Source organism: Kryptolebias marmoratus, linkage group LG10 (assembly GCF_001649575.2).
Source record: "Kryptolebias marmoratus isolate JLee-2015 linkage group LG10, ASM164957v2, whole genome shotgun sequence".
NCBI lineage: Eukaryota > Metazoa > Chordata > Actinopteri > Cyprinodontiformes > Rivulidae > Kryptolebias > Kryptolebias marmoratus.
In genome coordinates, this window is record NC_051439.1 from 10327209 (window position 1) to 10350876 (window position 23668).

The 23668-nt window shown below is 41.1% G+C and overlaps 1 protein-coding gene across 1 annotated transcript in view; it reads left to right on the top strand.

Annotated features, from left to right (window-relative positions):
- Positions 1 to 23668, top strand: part of pacrg (PARK2 co-regulated) — a 120060-nt gene that overhangs the window by 8424 nt on the left and 87968 nt on the right. Inside the window, exon 2 of the mRNA XM_017413479.3 lies at positions 10428 to 10562. Coding sequence (XP_017268968.1) covers positions 10428 to 10562 — 135 coding nt within the window. The remainder of the gene's footprint in view (positions 1 to 10427; positions 10563 to 23668) is intronic.

Genomic DNA, 23668 nt, shown 5'->3' on the forward strand with positions numbered 1-23668 from the left:
AGATTGCGGGTTTAAAACCAAGCTGCAACCTTGTTGTTCTTATCATTCATGTGTGGATGAGATGAATGCATTTCCTCCCACACACCAAAACCGTCCGTCTCTGGTGACCTGTCTAGGGTGTACCCTGCCTCTTGCCAAATGACTGCTGGACACAGGCACCGATTTCTTGCAACCCTGCACGGAAAAGCAAGTAAAAAAAACGGGTGGATATTCAAAAAAGGCGCACTAAAGCAAAAAGACGTAATTTGAATTGCTGAAAATCAAACATCTTGCACGCAAATTTTTTTTATTGATTTTTAGGACTATGTATTTGTTTCTTAGCATGTATATCTAAATGAAGTCAGCTGTCATCAATCATTTACATTAATTCATATGTTTCTACCAAGTCATATAGTTAAATCTAAATGAGGCTGTAAGCTTACAGAACATAACTGTTATTCAGCCATCCTCCATCATTGTCAGCCGTCACATTGACCTGCTCTTGTCAGAGGAGAAATCGCCCTTCGAAGAGTTTTAATCTGCCAACATTTGTTACGCGCTTGACCAGAGGGTCATTCGTGGCAGCTCACATACTGCTTGCATCAACACAATGGGAGTCAGAGGAAGAAAAATCAATGTATCTGACAAACTCAGTTGTTTTAATCCAATAATATCAAATGGTGGCCTTTGTTTTGCTACCCCCTACTTTGAAAATCTTTTAAAGTCACCATCACTGCAATAGCATGGGTGTGACCCTTTTGAGTTTTGCTTCCCAGCACAGAGACCAAAATGCACCATATATCTGCAGTCCCTAAAGGACCGTAGCAAAATCTACACAATGTCTTGGAGACACTTTTCAGTTTTATTCTTGCAAGGATATTACAAAACAAGCAGGTACCACTGTAAAAGTATTTTTGGTCATAAAAGGGATGAGAGGGGTGGTAGGCCAGTGCAAAACAGCACCATTACCACCTCCCTAGTACACAGATATGGTTTAAAATTCACACCATCCAGCTTCACAGTTAGTGCTCCCGGGCTGTTGCAGTCTTCGCCCGATGCCAAGAAAGTAAACCGGCAAACCCTTTGAGATTAGAAGTTGTGTGTATGTTCCCTTCAAAAGTCCATTGAGGATTACTCTGCTATTTAGCTCATGCTTTGCATCCAGCTGAGTTGAAGTGCTCCTTGGTGAAGGGACGCTGGAGGCAACAGCTCTGCGGCATGCGGGAGAAGGCAGGAAAAGAGAAAGGCTGGAAGGTAAAAAGTACTCTGATGCTGTCAGAAATGATCCACATCACTGCCTGGCTCCCCTCCGCTCCAGCCACCTCAGCTCATTATGCTCGTCGTCCGGAAACACCAAGCAAATTCTACTAACGAGTGTTTGATCAACACGGCTCGCTGTAGCAGAGGAAGACAGGCAACTTGTTCATGACTCATTTTCTCTCCCCCACTCTCTCTCTCTCTCTTTCCCTCTCTCTCCTGCTCTGTCTCACTCCACCTTTTTTTTTCTTCTCCTAGTTTTGTCTGTATTTTTCCTCCCTCTCCTTCCCGCTCCCTTAAGACAAAGGAGAACAAAGGGAGAGAATGAAGAAAAGCAATATAACCTCTTGGCCCTTATCTGTGGAGCACACCAGAGCATGTCTGGACTCAGACTGAGCTTTGCCTGTCCTTTGAAGGAGCTCGTCTCCCTTTGATTTCAGCCAAATGGTTCAGCACAGTGACAGATGCTCAACTTTCCATCTGCCACTTTGACACCCATCTCTTTAGCGTTGTTGAATCTAACTGACTTTGTTTTGGTTGTCTGTCTTGGCTGTCTAAATAGGGTCGTGGCATGGATGCTGATGTGAGTGCTAATGTAAGAGATTGTGACTAAAACATAAAAGGAACTCCTTACCACTTTTCCGAGGTCGTCTCAAATGTCATGGCCATATTTTTATTTTAACATTTCAAACATTCAATTGATGCTCTCTTATTGGGATGTTTAATGAGGACTCTTAGTGCTTATCATCGTTTTACCTTGGCAACATGCCTCTGAGATAGGCTGCATGAAAACATTAAAAAAAAATCAAATGAAGGAGGGTCAAAAAGGGTAGTTTTTTATGAGATGAAATGGTGAGTAAGAGAGAAAGATAGTGGAGAGCCAATATGGTTCAAGAGGGAGAAGATGACGTAGCAAATCCATTAAAAGATAATTTTATGATTGAAAATGAAAGGAGACTGAAGTTTGGAGATCATATATATTCCTCCACAAATAACAGTAACACAGTCATTTAAATGTTGGCTTTGCTATGGTCTGTGTTTGAGATCTTTTACTATGACCATATGTTTTCCTTGGTGTTTGACAACCAGACTGATGGCACACTGGCTGCTGTTGTAGCAAACCCTTGATTTACTTTTTTTCTTTTCTGCCGTCTTGATTTATGCTTGCCATCAAAGGTGTAGGATGGAGTAGGCGGCACAGAAAGGCTCACGCTAATGGCTTAGACACCTGTTTCATTGTCAGAGCGTCAGCAACCTGCATTGCAGGGCAAAAGGTGGGAAAGTGGGAGGAGGGATTTAGAACATGGCTAGATAAATTAATGACACTGCTACTAAAGTGCTACTAAAGCAGCATGACTTTAACACAAAGCTGCTCTTTGAATCAGTCAGCTCAAGAAAATGGTTGCCTTTCTTTAAAAACTGTTGGTTATGTTGGGCATTTTTGTCTCTTTTTGGTTGCCAGTTTTGAACACAGCCCGGCAGAGGAAGCATATATCTCTTTTCTGCAACATGTAGTAACCTTTAGAAGCAGTTTTTTCATTTTACTTAAATAAGTCAAGAAAACAGAGTGAGTGCGCAAGAGTGTGCTTGTGTGACTAGATGTGCATGGCCGATTTAGGCAAGCTGTGTGTTCAGGTTATCTACTTGCAGTGATATAGCCTTCAGCGAGCTTCTCTCTCATTTAATTTATACAAAGGTCAAACTTCAGATCATGCCCGACTTTGGTCTCTGCGTGGTTACTCTGCGAGCAAACCTCCATCTCCATTTTTTTTTTACCAGGTAGCCTTACAGGCAGTAAGACTGGTTTCAAGCAATGGAAAGTTTTTCTGGAAATGTGATAAGACCAGAAAGAAGCCCGGGGTTCATTTTGCAATACATACTAATCACCTAGATGATGTTCTTCATTTTTGAACAATATTCTCACATCAGAGATAGAACCTGTATCGGTAAGCGGTCTGCCTCATCTGCCTGTCTGTCTCCACCCTCAGGGATGTGTCAGTCCTAGGCTACGCTTGAACATATATTGTCATGGTGTGGTGTGATGAAGCTGGAGTTATTCTTATTTTGGTGTGTTCTTTTTTTTTATCCCTTTGCCTGTTTCTGCAAAATCAAACCCTCTTCAGCTCCTATGCCGCTTCTGCGCTAACGTATTTGGTCAAGGATGGCGTAATGCATTTTTCTCCTCTCCTCACCTGTTTCAGACACTTATGATCATCTCACCATCTCTCTCTATGACAGTCTGTTTCAACTACCTTCTTATCTGCATAATTGCTTCATCTCTTTACTTGGAAACAAACTAAAGTTGTAGCTTTTGGAGGAGTTTGGCTGCTACTCTGAGCTCTGATTTGAGGTGATTATTATGCCTTTTGGTGGCAGGGGATAATGTTTTTAACTGTCTTTCTGCGTGCATGTTTGTCTGTCTGTCGTGTCAACAAAATGTCATATGAACCGCTGAACAGATTTTAATAAATCTCTTAGAAACTAATCATCGGCTGTACATTTATAATTGATTAACTTTTGGATTCAATCCAATTCAAGATGACCACCATAACCAACTGACCTTAGTAAACAGAAATAAGAGAGGGAAACGCTGGTTCTTTACATGCTTTTCTGTCTTAGAAAGCTGGACTTTCATTTACACAAATATAGTCTTGCAACTTCTTTCCGGAACGGACAGGTGATACAGTTTCACAGCTTCATGAATATCTAGACAAACCTTGCCCCAAATTAGCAGCCATGGACTCCTCACTGTAGCTATTCAACTCTATCGAAAACTAAAACGATTGATGTCCACAAAGTAAGAAAAAAGAAGCTATAACATTAGTTTCAGGTAGTCGTTTCTTAAGTTTGTAATTTTATTAAAAAGTAAATAACAATTTGCATAAAAATTGAGATTTTGCTTGCTTGCTACAGATTGTATGTGCCAAAAATGAAGCCCACCTGTTACAACCCGTTGCTTTGTGGTTGTTTCGTTCTTTTTGTCATTGTAGATTCAGTTCATTTTGCCGTGATTTTCCTTGTGTTATCGTTTGGATGCTTCCTTGTTGATTTCCTGTTTCTTTCCTGCGTCATACATGATTGCAATCCCTCAAGCAGGCAGTTTCTCTTCCTCATTACTCACCTGCCAATCAGTCCAGCTGCATCCACTTGTTCTTCCAGTACTTATACTCCCAGTTCTCACCTTCTCATTACTCTGTCATACTGTTTTTGCTCCCAAATGGTTCCCGTGTGCTCCTTGGTGCATAGTTTGAAGCTTATTTTGCTGGCCCTGTCAGTCTTTTTATTTTGTGATTTAATTCCTTATTTTTGTTCTTCCAGCCATCGTGTTCAGTCTGCATCCTTGTTTCCTAACTCCCCACACCCTGACAACACCTAGAATTTTGCTTTATGCTCTTTTTAAATATTTTATTATTTCCAAACTGTAAATAATAGAAAAAAATAACAGCCTTTTTCTAAAATAATTAAGAATTATATCATCTTTAACTTCAAGATTAGATCAGATTTTACTTTACATCTCACAGCAACATGCTCAAAGCTTTTTCATGCCACTGTAAACACTATAATTGCTAAAGATTACACTCATAAAACCATGATCAGATTGATTTGTTTTGTGCAAATACACAACTTCGTTATTGCAAAGGGATGACATTGCATTGTTGCAAACAGATGTTTTTTTTAAAAGAAATAAAATTGTAAACTTCAAACCCATATATATGTTTACATTCATCTGTCCTCATATGTTTCGCTGTCGATTTACATCAAAAGTGTCTGGTTGGTTTCAGGACCAACAAATGTGATTCCAGCGATATGGATCTGTGTTTTTATGGTGCATCTGGTTTTCCATTTATAGAATAAATAATAAAAGTGAATATTTTCCTCTAGTGGCATGCAGACTGACTCACCGTGCCATCATCTCAGCTGTGGTTTGGTGATATGAATCAGCCAATAGGGCTCTCTGTAAGCACAAGGCTGCCCTGCTGCCTGGCTGATAAGTGGGCCACACAGAGAAGATGGAACGTACTCAGGGCATTCTCTTGCTCCCTCTCTTTCTCGCTCCCTCTCTCACACACACATGGCTCTTCTTTCATTTATAACCCCCCCCCAACACACACACACACACACACACTCCCACCTCAAATTCTTTCTTTCACATCCCGTTAACGTCTCCTTGTGTCTGTGCCGTTCTTTTAAGTCGCAGGGTTAAACTAGAGAAGACAGAAAACAGCGGGGCGCTCTTCAATGCTTGCTCCGCCTTTTGAAGTTGCTCTTTAAAGTTATCCCTCTCGCACGCAGTTCAATTGTAGGTGGCTGTCACCTGTTTCATCCCTGTGTCTTTGTAGTGACGTGAGGTGTGTGGTGCCGTCTACACCAAGAGGTTTTGTCTTTTTATTTTATTTTATTACAAACACCCCTACCCTTGTACCCGTGTGCATGATACACTTGACGCAAAGTCTGTGACACAATTGTAAAGCACACCGATATATTCCTGTGAGCTGTGAACAAAAAGAGACTTTGTTACCTTTCATCAGTCTGTGGTTTTCCTGTCCAGTGAGAGCTCTTTACTCATTTGTTCTCATCCGACCTTGTCTCCAACAACATGGCTAATTTCTGCACATAACAGGACTCACTGCCTCACACGTCTTGCTGTTTGATCATGAAAAATTAATGAAGTGCTGCTCAAATATTTCAGATGTATTCTCCTCAAAGGAATCAGCCTCCTACCGTTCTGTGTTTTGCTTTACAAAGGGAGGGAGTAAGCAAAAATATCCTGCTGAGCGATTACTCAGACATGATCTTAACGCAGTGATTCCTTAAATGCCTCCATTATCCTCTTTTTATTTCTTCTCAATTCATATTCATTTTCAAATAAATCAGTTCAGTCTCGAATCTTTTCTGGCTGATAGGGATGCTGCTGCGTGGGCTCCGGCAGCAGAAAATGCCCCATAAAAAAGGAAACTAATTTTGTTGCCTTTGGCACTGATGTGCAAGCTGACCTTATTAGGGGAACCTTGGCCTTTCTGTTCCTGCCTCGGGAAAGGCGGCCTTCTGTATGGAGGTTGATTTCAATAACTCCTCAACTGAGAACTGGAAAGAAATGCAGAGCAAGTGAGCAAGCAAGTGAGTGTCCATCTCTTTTGCTGCCTCAGTAAACAAGTGATGCAATTCACCCATGTGCAGTGGCACACTTATCTCTCTGCAACGACATGGTGTCGAAATGCTCTTCTGCCCTGATAGGAAAAAAAAGGTAGAAAGTTGATAGAAAATGGATAGAAATGAAGATGGAAATTAACAACAAATCAGTTCAAGTTGCGCATGAGTAGGAGCAGTTCAGGGTTTGCATGAAAGAAACCCTGGAAGAGAAATTCGGAGGTGATTTTGGGTGGTGATAAAAAGGCAATGAGATGGTAAAGGAGCAGCGCAGGAGCTGAATGTGCAAGCATTGTGATGAATCACATACATGCTGCAGGAGCCCCATCGTGCTGAACTCCCTGTAGAAATGATGAGCCACACCTTGCCTCCATGTTCCTCTCCTATCTTTCCATCATCCTCCCCCATTTTCCATTTCCATGTAAAATGCCTCTCTGTTCTTTTTCATTCCAGCTTTTTTCCAACTTCTTCGTGTGTCTCTTTCCTTTATCTCATGCGCCACCTTTATCCTGGCTTGGCCTCTCTCTTTATTGCTTCTCTTGTTTTTCTCCTGCTGTTTTTTTTTTTGACTACTCCACTCCACTGTGTGTGTCAACATCAGCCAGGAGAGCCATGGAAGTGCCATACTAATAAAGGTTAGAGGGAGCATCTCTGTTTCTTGTGGTGACACCTTTATAAATGGCGGGACCACAAGGCCCTGCTGGCGTTCAATCACCTCTGCAGGGGCTTGGCCATGGGGAGCTCAGCGTGTGTGGTGTTGTGAGAGATTGTGTACAAGAGGATGTTTGCACGTGTACTTCCTCAGTGGGTCTTGCGGCAGCCGGGTTTACGGTGGATCTAGTTGGAGCGGACAACCGCATTAGGGAGTAAACAGGTCTGGAGGCAGAGCGAAGACGAAGGAAAGAAATGACAGCCCGGAGCTCATCTGACCAGTTCTACCTTGTTATGACTCCCTGATGTGTGCACCAGGGGCACACAAAACAGACAGTTATTGCTTTGCACCAGCTCTCCCTGTGTTCTGTAGTCTGCTTTCTCACAAGCTCGCTTTATGGCCTCCGCTGAGGACTGTTATCTACTTGTACAGGTTTTCCTTTTACTTTTTGTGTTTTGACCAGACTTTTTGATTAGCCAAAAGCGTAAAGTGTCACTCAAAAGTTAGGATCCAGACTTACATTGGGATGGATTAAATCTTTTTGTTGCTCATCCATCCAGGCACAGTCATTAAAAATGGAACAGACAGGACAAAGTTGAGAGACTAAATAACCTTGTTTTGCTTTACTGATGCGGAAAATTATGTTTAGATGGATGAGAGAAAAAATTTCCAGATGAATCTGGGGCATACCAAAATATGGCAACTCTGAAAATGACTCAGAAGTTCTTGTTTAGTGCTGTTGCTATCATTTCTTTAAACATGAATTTGTTTTTTTGTTGAATACTGACACCCAGCAAACACTTTGTGCAAGAAAAACCAGAAAATGAGTCAAAGATAATTTGGAAACTTGCTGACCTGAGAATGAGGTCGCATGCTGACTTTCCAGATAGCAAACCAAAACCGGCAGCAGTTGTGGCCAACAAATTGAGCACAAATCTGTGTTGATCCATAAAGAACAGAACTTAGGTCTGTTCTGCCTCACACCATGGACACTGCTTCTTTTGGGTCTTATTAGGAACACTTTCCATGGTTATGTTCTCAGAAAACCACAAAACTAAACAAACAGCATAAACAAACGCAGATATTGGCTCCAGCTAACGTATCAGCCTAATTTAAAATGCAGCAGGTTTTTCCTCCCAGCACACATACTCGAATGTCATGAATGGCAGAACAGGATCATACAGATTATTGGAATAGCATCAGGAAACTGGCGGGTGATAATCTCTCCACGGGCTCGTTTTTTATTGCAGTTCTCCTTAAGCTGCCAGCACTGTCAGCCCACAGAAGGGGCTCCTGTGTTTATTTTTTGTGGCACACGCATAGACGCAATAAAACATGCCACCGCGCGTGTGTTTTTATGAATGCTGATTTTACACTGCCTGTCAGCGGCGGGAAGAAAACGGAGAGATAGCTGCGAAGCCTGAAACACTTCACCTATGCACGCAGGCTGCCGAAATGCACCGTCATCATTCCTGGCCATAAAAGCTGCTCAGCCAGTGAATGCAGTCTGAGTTCATTCTCTCCTCCCTGCCCAGTCAGAGCTATTTTTAGTCTCCCTGTGCAGCGTGGCTCAACCGACGCTGTAGCTACCTGGATATGAGGGCTTTGTCACTCCTGCAGGCTGGAGCAGCCCTGATCTCGCAAGCTTTGCACCTTCCTGCTTCTACAGCTGCAAAACACCTCCTGCTGTGATGGAAATGAACAGAGATGGACAGGGAGTGGGGGTGTGTGTGTGGACCAAATGCGAGATAACAGCAAAACATGTTTCAAAGTGTAAATAAAATTGCAATCTAGGATTGACAAGATCAAAATTGAATGCTAATGAGGCAATCTGAAAATGCGGCACTCATGATAATGTCAACTTGAAACAATTCAAGCAATTATAGATAAATTAACTGATCCCAATAAAAGAGAAACTGAGGAATCTGTAATTTTAAAGCTGTTTTATTAATTAAGTTAAACAAAACAATAGCTGAATAAAGACAGCACTGCACCTGAAATGACAAAATAAGGCGTGTATAAAAATGTGATAATAGGCATACATGTTTGTAGTGATGAATTTCTTTTAAACTACTATAGTAGCTGAGATTGCAGAGTGCCTTTTCTTGCATTTTACATGCACTGTTAGTCACACACATTTTGTTTTGTTTGTCTTTCTCCTGCAGGTATACAAACCTGCTCCTATTAATTCAGCATAATATTATTCAGTATTTCCTAGCATAGTAAACAAATGCTCCAAACGGATTCATTTGAAATGACTGTGCTGCAATCCCATGGTGCATTATGACTGTTAAAATGCAGCCAGTGCTTAGAGAGATACTCTTAGGGGTTTCCTGTAATAGTTTCTCCTCTCTTCTTTTTATCATTTTTTGCTTGCTTTGCTAGCCATGTCTTACGTGTAGCTTAAGCTTTAATCTATGACATCATTCTGTGGTGACGGTTTAAAAAATGTTCTTGTGGAAGAATATTTGTAAGTTGTTTTTTTTTCTGTTGTTCTGATTGTAAAAAATGGACAATTCTGTTTAACAACGTCTGCTTTTGGGCTGCAGTGGCACCATTTTATTCCTCAATGGGTGGTAATCTGCAGATTATTAACAGCAAGACATCTGCTAGTCATGTGGCAGCGTGACACAGATGGCAGGGAATGATCATGAAGGATGCACACAGAAGGGGAAAAAAATGGCTCCAACATTCTGGTTTTTGTCCACTACAATATGTTGTTGCAAAGCTGTAGCAATTTCACTTTAACTTACCTAAATTTCTCAAGTCCATGAGTGAATTTCTCTGGAACAAACTGAACACTGGGCATTTTTAGACAACTTAGGTGGTTCTTCAGATGACAAACTGGCTTCATTTGAGTAAACGGTCTTTGCCTGTAGAACAGCTGCTTTAAACATGTCAAAATATAATCCAATTTTGACCTCATAAGTAACACCTGCTCTCCATTTTACTGTGTTGTATTTGCGTACATTTGTTGCATGTCTTCTACCATGAATGGCCACAGCTGCCAACATGGAGGCTGATGGAGAAGTAAAGTTCCTTTGGCTTTCCGTATAGTAATAGCACATATTCAATATAGAGGCAGAAAAAAGATGATCCCTGAAGTGCCTCTGGCAGTGCCTCTGGCTACAGGGCCAACTCACAAGCACACACACTGAACCCCGCATCTGTGTTTTGCCTTCCATAGAGGAGGAGAGGACCACCTGTGTCTCCCTGAATATTTTTTAAGAAAAGGCAGTGGGAGTCTTTCTATTCTTGCAGGGGGGAAAAAAAGTCAATTCTAATTTCATAATACAACACTTTTACTAGATGTAAATGTCTGACCCAATTTATTCCTCTGTTTTGCTTCCACCCCTTCTATTTACAAGTTTTCTCCTTTCTGCCTCACCAGGTAGTGGGCCCCCCAGCTGCAGGGGCTTTTAAAGAGCGGCCCTCCAAACCTACCAACTTTCGCAGGTACTACGAGCGGGGAGAGTTTCCGATTGCTCTGTCACATGACAACAAAGGGAACAGCATCACCTGGAAGGTAGGGCCACTACTGTTAAATAAGACCTTACAAATACTTCACTAACTATTGCTGAAAAAGCTGGCGGGTGGGTGGGGCGGGGGGTATGTGCCATGAGGAGATGCTGTATGTCAGAATGGGGATGGGGTAGGTTCTCTCAGTAAAGTAAATATCCTTCAGGAGTACATGCAAAGCTAATGGGACCTAATTAGAAGCTTCCAAAAAACATCAAATAAGCTGTGAAGACATTATTTGTGAAACACCCAATCCATACTACGGTTCATAGTTGTAAGATGAAGCTTTTTTTCCCCCTCTGTTTGAATCCACCATTGCTGTCAAATAAATGTGGTTAAATCTGAAGACTTGAAGAGTGCTATATAAACATTATGAACTTCACTAAGGTGATGAAGACAGCTTCCACATGCTCACAAGCCTAGTGTGTGCTGTTTTCCTGTAGGAGGCAGTGTAGATCAGCTGACTTGCTGAAGGTTCCATTGGTCTCACAGCACCAGTCACAGAACCAATCAATCATAAACTCTATAGGAACTCAGGGCGGGCACAGCAAACACAGGGAGCAATTGTGTAGGTATGTGTGTGTGTGTGTGTATATGTGTTTTCAACTCCCCACAGATCCATTATGTTTGACTCCTGACTGGTACTGTGTGTGTGTGTGGGAAGAATGCATTTTTCTAATCACCATATTGCTTTATTTAAACTCCCACAGTGCTGCCAGGTATTCTGAAACTTTACAACTGTCATGCAACAACCACTCCTAATGACATTTATTCGTAGTAAACAATGATAAACGAATCAAGCAAATTATGCCTCGTTTCTTCCCTTTTCTTTCCCCTCACTTCAAAGGGGGGAAGAAAGATGGGTGGGTGGGTGGGTGAGTGAGTTCTCCCTAGTTAGCTGTCTGTCTCCAGGTGAAAACACTGTAAAAAGCATCTCTGTTTGCATGAATTATTTATATAAGATGTTCAAATGAATCTTTGTGTTAGCAAAAAAAAAAAGAAGAAATGGATTTTTTTGTGCTCTGACCATGAAAAAGCACGCAGTAAATGGGATGCGGTGTATGAAATTGTTGCTGTCACATTGAGTGCTTCTGTTATACTTACTGATTTCCCCCAATTACTCACACACAGTCTTGTCAGTTTAAAGTCTTGGCCAAAAAAAAAAAAAAAAAAAAGAGTTTATTACTCAAATCGTGGCTTTCTCTTTGCACTTAAACTTTGAAAAAGTGTTTCTTGTATATTTTTTTAAGAAAGCAGTACTGTTCCTATTTGACTGACGTTGTTAAAAGCAGATCAGGTAAAAAACAGTTCTTGCTGTGTGCTCGTACATATGAGTAGAGTGTAACAGAAAATGTAACTGTGACCAGAGTAAGTGGAGAGGGGCTGCTGTGTGTTTGCACTGAGCTGCCCTAGGGGCGCAGGTTCAAGACGGCAGCTCAGGATCAATCCCAGTCTGAGAGCTCAGCCTCCAAGCAAATAAAAAGTCTGCGGAAAGTAAGAAACAGAGTGAGTCCTTTAGAGAGAAAATAAACTGTGTGTTGGTTTATTTTGTGTGCTGAGTATCCAAGTATACAAAGTGCATGCACATGTGTGTTCTGTGTTTACATGTGGCTGCAGTGCACATGCGTACATGCATCAGTTATTATGATTCTGTGAAGACAAGCGTGTACATTCAGGTTTTCTCTTCCATACCAGCTTTACATGCACATTTTTCTCAGAATGGCGCACCGCCTTGCCATGATATAAACAAACACGCCTCGTATTCAGCTAAACAAGTCCGTTTAATCAATACTGGCATATTTTGTGAAGGTGCACGTGCAGTCCCTCTTCCTCTTTTTTCCAATTACATGGTCCGAGCAGCAGGGAGGACAGTATGTGTTTCTGGACCATGTGAATCATCAGCTGCATGTTATTTGCATTTTTCTGTAAACACTGTAGCAGCGCAGCCCACTAGGTTATGCAGTTGTTTACACTCACAGCATAGTGGAAAGTCAGACTGAAGGAAACAATTTGTTTTCTAACATCTCCTGTGTAGTTGCAGAAGGGGAAACTATATGTTCATGTGTTAGCTGGAAGCTGACATCTTTTTGAATCCTTTTTTGTGTGGGACTTTGTGAGTAATATAATTGTTGAGCTGACCTGACTTTTTCTAAGCAGCTAATCTGTTTTTTGTTTTTTTTTAATTCAAAAGCATTTATGCTAATAGTTGTCTGTCACTTTGACATCTCTGAACGTTATGTTAAAGTCTCTGTTCTACCAGGTGATAATACAGAGATGCAATTTGACATAGGGCAGCAAGAGAAGAGGGGACAGCCTTAAAAACATATGTTTGATTATTTTTATTGTCCTCTCATGGGCTTTTATTGGCTGATAACTGTACTGCCCAGTGACTGCACCCCCAAACTTCCAGAAAACTACAAACACATTTTGCAGAGATAATTAAACCACAGTGTTGTAGTGGGTTAAATACAGTAATATAGTTGAGAGAAATCATTCTTTATTGTGTGTATACTGTTTGTAAGACCTTTGAATAAAAAAACGACTGGGCTATGTCAAGCCTTGAAGGCTGTGCATGCGTCTATACAAAAAAAAAACAATTTTATATTACAGTTGTTGAAGTTGATTCATTTGTTCAATTGACAATCTTCAGAAAAGCGTCAAATGTTCATATAGGTAACAGAACTGATTTTCCAACACAGCTGTGTTATGACACAATTTCCTATCATGAACACAAAACTGTGATAGGACAGATTTTATTCTTGAAAAGAAATGTTGGTAAACCTTGCTTTATTCTGTCATGGCCACATTCCTACATATAAAAATATTAATACATTTAAAGTGCAAACAATGCAATCAGGGGGACGGACACTTGCAGCTTTGTCAGTGTAAGTGTATCTGTGTGCTTCTTGGAGTATGTTTAGCCTTACAGGCAGTGTATGAGTCTATACATACAGAGGAAATGCAAGCGAACAAAATATCAAGGGCAAGTTGAAAAAGGGAAGGTTGGATCTGAAAGGTAATTTGGCTCTCTAGAGGTAAAAGCCTCAGCTGTAATGGGGCGCTCAGGTAAAAGCTTTACACGTATGGGGAACATGTGCGGCAGGTAGATAAGAGCGAGTCGAGCGAGTCGAGCGAGTCGAGCGAGTTCCTATCCCTGTCTGTTTGTGTTTGTGTGACTGTGTGTTTGTGCGATTGGGTTTTTTTTTTTTTTACGTGTTTGTGCCTGAGCAGGTGTATGGTTTGCGTGTGTTTGTCTCCTGCCATAACACAGAAGCCAAAAGCCTGGAACGGCGCCGTAATCTACTGCGATGCCCAGTGCCAAAATGAGCGAGATAGAGGGTGAGAGGGGCAGAAAGAGGGACAGAACTCCACAGGGGCTCGGCAATCAGGAGACATGGCAGACGCTTGGCTTTCAGTTATAATGGATGAGTTGAGGTCTTCCTGTGCTCCCGGTGGGGCTTCATTTGACTCACCCATCTCTACCCTGTGTTGTGCTCTGCAGGCTTGCAGCCAAACATCATGATACAAAGATACAGGTGCACACATTTACCTCACATATACAATACACCTCCTAAACTGTCTTGTTTATTTTATTTCATTGATCGCCTATCTGCTTTATCATGTTCCCCGATCTCCTGTTCAGCTCGGTGTCTCCTGTGCTCCAGGTTGTTGTTCTGTCCTCTCCATATATCCTTGCTGTCTGATTCTACAGGCGTCCACCCTTTCATGTCACCAATCATCCTCTTTCTCTTGGCTCTTGTGTTCTATCTGTTCCCCTTTGTCCTTTTACAAAGCCTGTCTAGAAGCAGACGGAAAAAGTCATTTTTTAAAATATCAATGCAAACCTGATTTTGGCACACCCTCCGCCACCATGGTCGGCAGAAAGGGGGGGGGGGTCGCAGCGATGAGGGGGGGACAATCAATTAATCTGATCAAGCGCTTTAGGAAATGGAGAGCGTAAGCGCTCCTGGGGGACGGATATCCATCTCCTTGGGATGATTGAATTACGCACAGAGTGAGAGTTGCAGAGGAGGGAGGATGGGAGAAATGAGGTGCTCGGGGTGACCGCGGATGAGAGCGCGTGTGCTTGAGAAATTCAGTGTGCGTGATACAAGTAAAAGATAGAGAGACAGAGAATGAAATAGACCAAGAGGAAAAGAGTGGGGAAAAAGAAAGATGAGGTCATTGCAGAAACAGCATTAAAAAAAGGGTCCTTATTTTTCTCCATCACCCCATTTCTCTCATCTAACCATTTGCATTTTTATATTTCCTAACGTGTTTATTGATAACTCTGTTTTTTCACAGTTGCATCACATGACATAGGAGCATTGTTTGTTTGTTTTTTTTGCTTAGAGGTTAATTCAGTGCAGTGCCGCTCAACTAGTAGTCCCTAAAACTATAATCCTTTGTACATTGTCCCATAACTAAATGATTTTCAGAGAATTTAGTCCCTCTCAAGTTTTAACAATTGTTGCATTAGAGAAACATCTTATAAAGGAAACATTTCTTTTTCTCCACAATATTATGAATACAAAGCAAAGACAAATTTTAGATTATCTTGTTCTTTTAAAACAGTGACTGAATTATACTACTATATATTGTAAAAGTGGCAAATAAATTCCATTTATATAGTGCTTTTGCAGTCTTTTGACTACCTAAAGTGCTTTTACACCACATGTCTCATTCACACATTCATGCACTGATTCCCAGAATCAGGGGCTACATGCATTTGAGGATTTACCAAATGACACTTTGACATGTGGTTGGGGACACCAGGACCAAACCACAACCTTCCGATTAGCAGAAGACTGCCCTTCCTCCTGAGTCACGGCAGTTACATCTTGGTTTCATACATGTTTGTTTCGCTCACAACTGAATTCTGGCAAATCCTGCTTCTATCATGGGTCCTTTTAGATTATTCTGCAACTGGACTGGAGTCCACAGTGGGTAATTGAATTCATTAGACATGATTAACAACACACACACACCTGTTTAAATAAGGTCTCACAGTAGATGATGCATGCCAGAGGTAAAACAAAACCACAAGGTCGAAAACTGTAAGTAGATCTGTAAGAAGAAATGCATTCAGCCACAGATCTGAAGGATGCAACAAGCCTGAAAGCAACGAAAAGCAAGTGGTTGCCACAACAATCTGGAGCTCCACTCCACCATCAGGCTTTTACGATACAGCAGCCAGGCTGAATCATTTCCTCACTAGAACATGCAGGAGCCTGTGAAAATTGCTGAAGAACACCTGAATGACTCTATCACCATAAGAGGCAGAATTGTCTGATTGTATGAAACTAAGTTATTTGGACACAGTTCCCAACAGTGTGTACGGAGGAAACCAGGCACTGTTTCTACAGTCGAACATGTGATGACAAAATCATTTTGTAGAAATGTTGTTGTTTTTTTTTCCTTTTTTTTATGGGGGTTGTAACACTAGTCAGTTTAGAAGGAATGATTGATGGAGAAAACTACAGAGCAATTGGGCATAAAAACCTTTTCCAGTAGTCAGAACCTCAAGCTGCGACAGAAGTTGACATTTTGAAAAGACTTTGACTGAAACATACTGCTGACTTTGGAAAAGCTACAGAAAAATCTTGGATATCTCATCCAACCTGTTTAAAGGGTTTTACAAATTTTCCAAAAAAGAAGTTCTAAAAGGAAAAGTGTACCAAACTCACAGAATCAACTTTTTACCATCAAATAAAGTTTAACCAAATACTAAGCAAGGATCAAAATACATATTTGATTGGTGTATTTTATCCTATTATTTGTTATCAAAATTTTCATTAAAAACTTGATGTTGTTTTGCTGTTCTGGACATTTTTTTCTTTAATTTCATAAGTTAATAATAGTACAATTACTTTTAAAATGGTTATGAATTATACAAATGTTAAAAACAATGAACACATACATAGACAACTTGTTCTTGTTCATTCAGAACTCAGAAAGTCTAGCAACTATCTAATAACAGAGGGGCAAAATAGCCTTTTCACAAAAATTGTAGTACAGAGATGCTTCAGTAAGGCGCTTGTTCATTGTTATATGGTTCTTTTCGAATGCTCCGCTTGAGAAAATGACCCTCTCTTTAATTCCGTTGAACGCCCGTACCGTCTCTTCAGCTGTGAGCAGTAGAGCTTTGCAGAGGAACCCTTGAACAGACAAAATAAAATGGGGTTAACCATGCGTTTTCTCCCTGGCAGAAAGCTGGATACTCTGGGGGGGATAGTTCTGTGTCATAAGGAAAAAGATGAAACACAATAAGAGGAGAGAATATGAACAAGCCCCCTTGGGGTTTCTCCAAGAAAAAAGAGAAGGGGAAAACGAGGGAGTTTAGATTAGAGAAGTGGAAAAAGCAGCAGGCATTCTCACTGAAAATGAGAGATGAGAAGGGAGAGGAGTAGTGAATGAGGGAGGTGGAAGAAAAAGCCCCCAACAAACAACACTGGCTAACCATCAAGACATGTAGTGGCTGCCTCCCTGGAGGGAGAGAATTGTTGAATTACTGCTGGGAAGAAGCCTGATGAGTTGCGCCACTTCCAGGCTGCCGGTGTGACTGCAGGAATGAGGGGACTGTTGGAATGGAGGTATCCAGGGGAGAGCGCTTGTCTGTGGATCTTGAACTGCTACACCGCCTGCCACCCTGAGCCATTATTCATAGCACACGAACACCACATGAGGCTGATGATGCTTGTTTAGCCTGTGGGCCTTCCACTCTTGCAGTAGTAAGAGACAGCAGCAAAAAAAAGAAAAAAGAAAAAAAAAATTGATTTTTTGTGGAAAATGGAAGCTTTTACTTTTGAAGATGATTTTTAGTGGAAATCAATATTAAACTGTTTACTTCTTTAGACCTGCTTTGGACTTGTAAAAAGTCACCCAGGTTCTATGTTTAAAGCTGATACCACTTAAACTTAATTATTTATTTGTTTCTGCACTGGAAACAACCATGGCCGGAAGCATACTGTACTTTTTTATGTTTGCCAGCGCAACAATTGCAGTGACGGGAGAAACTTTAATTGCATCAGGTACAAATGTTCACTAGATCAAGACCACACATCTGGCTCCCCATGCAGATGGTGACTAAAATAAATGCACTTCTGCTTGGAAACACAGGACAATGGCTCCTCGTAGACAGATGGGGAAAGCAAATAGCTGGAGAGGGAAGAGTGATAGATGACATCACAGTGAAAAAAGGTGAAGGAGATCGCCGAACGTGCACGGTGACTACCAAATTAGACAGAGACAGAGGGCAAGACAGAGAGGAACATGGCTTCTCTGCCAAAGCTACAAATCATGTCCCCTGAATGCAGCACCAATGCTTCCACCCCTCCCTTCCACAAAATAAGCCAGAGATCTATTGATTGGCACTTGTATTTGCTAGTGGGCTCCAGCTCAAAATGGAGCCTTTAATTAACTTAATGGACCGGCTGCAGCTGTGTGTGAGCCAGTAAGAGAGGAATAGAAATAGATAGGGAGAAAAGGAGCAAGAGCATAAATAATAAGTGGGGTTAACTGCAGACCTATTCGACTATCAGTCAGACTAAGCTGCACAGCCACTGCAGGCTTGATTCACCTCAGCATCCTCTGTGTCTTGCATCCAGTATCTGCCTTGCCTTTAGAGGCCATGGAAGCATTTATCCAACATCTCCTCATTCAGGTCGGCCACTAACAGTTCCGGCATGTGTGGTGGTCTCCATGAGTCTTCATGCCACGCTGCTGTCCCCAAACTACCGTCTGCTCTCCTCTCCCCACCTTCATCACTCCCCTCCACTCTGTGCCATTCTTATTCTTGTCCACTCATCCACTCTGTCAAAGGTTAATTGGTTTGGAAATGATTCGATTCATTCTCAAAGTTAATGCTGTTATCGTGCTTTTGTTAGGAAAAAAAGGAAGAAAGAAAAACTACCCCCCTCATGCACTTAAGCTTAATTTAAAATAAAAGGGAAATGAAAAAAAAAAAATCCAATTTAATTTTTTATTCTGAGGCCCAGACTTGTCCCTACAAGTCTTTTCTTTTAAATTATGGCCGAATTTCATTACCTTGAAAGCTTTTCTGTCTCCTCCCTCTGCTCCCCTCCCTGTCTCCAGTACTTTGAATGGATCAGGACTAATGTCTTTCTTGTAACCTCAAGGTCGGAATATTTGGATCCATGGATGTGCTCAAGGGTCCCTGTGATTAATGCGCTGTACAAAGTACCTTGGAATAATGCGGTGGATGATGACTGCACAGAGCAATCCACTGTGCACACTCGCAAACACACAGGCGCACGACTCCATCCACTGGAGGTACTTGTAGATAGAGGTGCCCTGTCAATGCCCTTGATGTGGATCAAGGGAGACATTCATATTCAAATAGGGTTACCTGGAGGCCCTTTTTCAATTCCCCTCCCCAACAGTCCCATACAGTACTGGCTTCCCTAAGGAGCTTCATGTTCCTGTATGCTACATCTTTACTTACATGGCCTTTGTTGGACACAACCCGGCTATCACACCCTTAAAGCTGCTTATACTTTGACACATTTTAATTGGAGCAAAAGGGAGTTACGATAAAGAACCTACCGAATCTTAGTTTTACAGGCACAACTATTTCAGGTTCCATTTATCTTGTAGAATTTGGAGAATAATTAATTTTATCTTTAAATGTCAAAGACAGAGTTTTCTCCACTCTGGTAGCTTCAATAAAACAGCCACCATCTGATTACTTCTTAGGTGTTTGTTGCTGACACAGCTGCGATGTCTGATAAAAATGTGATTTTCTCTGTTTCCATGGCCACCTTGAAGAGGTCCACACAGTGTCTGCTGCGCATGTTGTCCCCACCCTATTGATCAGAAACACAGAGGCCTCTGTATTGAAGTTGTTTGCAAGGCTGCTGATGCTATCTCCACTTTTGTTAATTATTAACATTCAGTTCCACAAATCTAATCAATAGTTAATTGAGCCAGCGGGAGCTGTCTGGGATAAAAAACGAAAACTTTGTGAAAATAAAGGACACGGTCTTCAGTGATGAAAATTCAAGGCTTTTTCATTTTCTACCATTCTAAAATGTGGCTTACTGTCAAAGACTTTACTGACATAAGGAGAAGATACTTGTATTGATTTCATGCTCCATGGTCTGGTCAAGTTTTCTCTCTTTACAGCAGACTAAAGAACACTTTTTACACATGACATCTCAAAAAGGTATGCCAAGGAAAACTGTAGCACTGAGTAAATACTGTAAACACTGTATCACTTACTGTATTATTAGAACTGTGAAGAGGTTAAAAGGAATAAACTTTAGCATTCTGAAAGACACTAATACCACAAAAGGGTCATATAGTTCCTTTTTTGTTGTTTGTAAAAGTTGCAACAATTATCAGCTCCTAAAGTGCACTGATAAAGCATCTCTCAACAAATGAGATCTTGAGTTTTAAGTTCAACAGTTCCAGCCAAAGGTCCACCCATTTTCTACTAGCAACAAAACCATAACCCTTCAAGCACGCTAAATGATTTCTAATCCTATCAAACAGATCGTTCAAAAATATTGCATGCACTTTTTACAGTGGCATAAAAAAGAAACAAACCGAGTTCCTCTTCAAATGAACAAAAAATCACATCCTGATTTCTGTTTTAGTAAGAGGAAGGTAGTTTTCTGAGAGAACAGCTAACATAAAAATGCTAAATTACCACGTGCATAAGTTACACTGAACAAATGCAGCCTCAAAGCAACACAATCAGTTGTGCTGACATGATTTTAAGTGCTATTAAAGGCTCTACTTTCTGGAGTTATGAATGAAACCCAGGTGCACTTGAATTTTCACTGCGTGCATATTTGTAAATGTGGCTTGCACGTCTGTGTGACTGAGTGACAGGAACTGATTATAACATGAGGTGGCAGCTTCATTTCATTAATCTGTCCTGCAACACTTCAGGCGACAAACAGTATGCAACTCGAGTTAGTAGTTTAATGCTGAAGGGCTCGTAATTCATTATGAGGAGAAATTTATCCCATTGTTTCTGTTCTCGTTTACCAGTTTGAGCTGCACATTTTGCCATTGTTAACCGACAGATATGTCAATGATTAATCTGGCTGGGTGTTCGACCACCACACCTTGTATTGGCCCTCACATCGTCTTATCTTGCTGCTGTTTCCAGCCTGTCACTGATAAGAAGGAAGGAGCTGAGAAAAGTGGATAAGTTGAGCTAGAGAAATACGAATGATGAAAATCAAGAGAATTATATATATAAAACAGAGGAAGACAGAAAAATCAAAAGGGGCATGATAAAAGACAGAGTTTCCTCTTGTGACATCCTTTGCATTCTTTTTTTTGTTCTTTGTCTATTGTTGATTTCAACACTCACAGGAGCAGATAACATCGCAGGGTTGTCCATGTTGAGGAGTTTTCTGCTACTAAAAGTCATACAAAGACAGTGCAGCACAAGACGCACTAGTCTATATTTCTTAACGTCAGGAGGAAGGTTTAGTTCTCCGATGGTGAGTAGGAGAAGAGGCGAACTGTGTGGAATAGGCCATGACTCTAACTTCAATCTGGATACGACCTGACCCAGCAGTATTGCTAAATCTGACTTGCTACATGACGGGTGCTCTGGCACACCTCACCTCGCTGAGACAACCTCTGGCCGCAATCTGGGTGTCTTTGTCAGCGCAGAGCAGCACGGCCCCAAGAACCGCTGAGGTGGTAAAAAAAAAAATTCCCCCTCCCTCACTCATTGTGCGCCCCTCTCCTATTCCTTCCCAACCTTCACACATCAGCATTTTTTTCCCTTTGCTGTCACCCATTCACACTACCTTGGACCAGAGGCTCTCTCAACATCAGGGAGCTGTAGTCGAGAAATGGAAACTCCCTAAATCATTTTCACACAAGCAATTAGCTGACATCTCACTATATTTTGACTTGACTAAAGGAAGGGGGAAAAAAAGTGAATGAAAGGTATGACAAGAACAAAGATGGGAATTATTTGAAAGAAGGAGAATAAAACATACATACAGAAGTGCTTGATTAAGTGGTCTTTAAAGCGAGAGTGGGTAGCAATTCAGCAGCTCTTTAGTCTCTGGAGGACCTGTCTCAATTACCCTAATGAGGCAGAATGACTTTAGCTTCCCAAGAAGGCTATGGGAGGCAGGCAGCCTTGCAAGGCCATACAGGAGGAGCTACAGGACCAATGGTCTTGATGTGTGTTCAGATGTGTGTGTGTGTCTGTGAAGCACACAGGAAGTGGATGTCCTGTGAAGTTAAATGGAGCGTGCCAGGTTCCCAATGAGCCAGTGTTAGCTGGCGGACTGACACACAGTGACCTCCCACTGCGCACATCACTTTCTCTTCTGGGCTGTCAGAGGATGGCAGTTAACCTCAGTCTGCCCTGAACCCTGGCCTTCACTAATATCAATACATATCTTCAATAAAGGCCTAACATGGAGAATGCACGTCACAATATGTAGGCCTATGTTTTATCTTCTCCTGCCTTGTGAGGAAAAGGCTGGCGTAATTTTGTGTTTGTGACCATGAAAGCCTTAGCATTATTATGTTTGTTTGCTTGAAATGCCACATTTCCTTTCATACTTCCTGACCTCTTTTATCGAGATAAAAAAACAAAACAAACAAACATTAGAACCCATGTATGTCTAATGCATTACCCATTTCTTTAAAATATTCCCGAATCTGAGGGGAGGATTATTTTTAAAAGATATCAGCTGTATCCTTAGTATGTAGAGTTACATGGAATTTCATTAGCAACTAGAAAACACAAAGTTACTCAACCTGGTGTTTCCCTTTCAGCAATACAAGTTTAAATGTCTAAACAAATTACTGGATAATAATATGGAAACTATTTTTTAGAATGTCAAAATAACCTGGTGTTTTGATTTAGATTTTCAATTTTTTGTTGCATAAAAAGACAACTGGTCCCATTCTATGTGTTTTTTGCCTCTGGTAAATGGAAAGTCCAAAGTAGGTCAGGGTTACTTAGTCTACACTGAAATATAATTGCAGCTCTATTTTATTATTGCACTTCTTTATTGATGGTCTTTAAGTCAATCTGAATCAGAAAAAAACTGGGTTTACTCACACCCGTCACAGACCTGATCTAGCATCACTAACAGGTGGAAATATCCCTCATGCCAAAATACAACATCTTGATGACAAAATCTGATATTTCTATAAATTGTTCTATAATGCTCACAGTGGAATGTTACATAAATAGGGATCTGAACTCTTAGTGTTGTTTTTAAGCTCTTATTTTGCCCTACAGACTATGGTGTTACAGTGGGGTCAAAGCCATCACTGATAGCCATATCACCTTTCACACTGAATCGCTACAAAGCAGCTGGAATCATTTGTCATTTTTTTCTGGGCCACTGAGTGAAGGATGACTCATGGGCCTCAGAAATGTTGAATTTGAAAAAGTACATTGACACACTGTTCCTTTGTTTCAAATCTCCTCCCTCTTCACGTCCTTTCTTCGATGCTCTCAGTCATACAGAAGAAATGGCCTCCATTTAGACTCTCCTAACATTCTCTCTTAATGGCCCTTTGTGATAGAAAGTATTTATGGCAAGATTCATTTTAATCTATCAGTCTGGGGAGAACAAAATCTCTGCATGAAATGGCTTCCTCTAAAGGCTGCTGCAGACTGGTTGCTCCTCATTTGATAAAAGGAAATGAAAATAAGTTGCATGCTAAGGGCAGCGATGATTACACTCGTTAAATTGGGTTTTGAATTGCAATAGATCTGGCAGAGCTTGGCTTCAGGTGTGGAAGTGTCAATAGTAAAGAGTGCCACATCTCCCCTGTCAGCTCTGACGAAAGACCAACGACTAGCCAGGCTCCCATTTGTCTTCCTGAGTGAGTTTTCTAATAACCGTAATGGCTGTGGCAATAAATTACCAACAGTGTGTCACAGAGAACGAAGTGAAGCATTTAAATCTTACAAAGAGCCCCCACCGCCCATCACTGCTTTACGTGGATTTTATTTTTAAAACTTAGTAATTCTCATATTCCCTCAAGGAACACTTGAAGCTTTATACTAAAAAGTCAAGGCTCGTATCAGCACAGGTATTTCACATCCTAATTTGTCTTTCTTCTCTCTAAATCATTAGAATAGAATTTTTA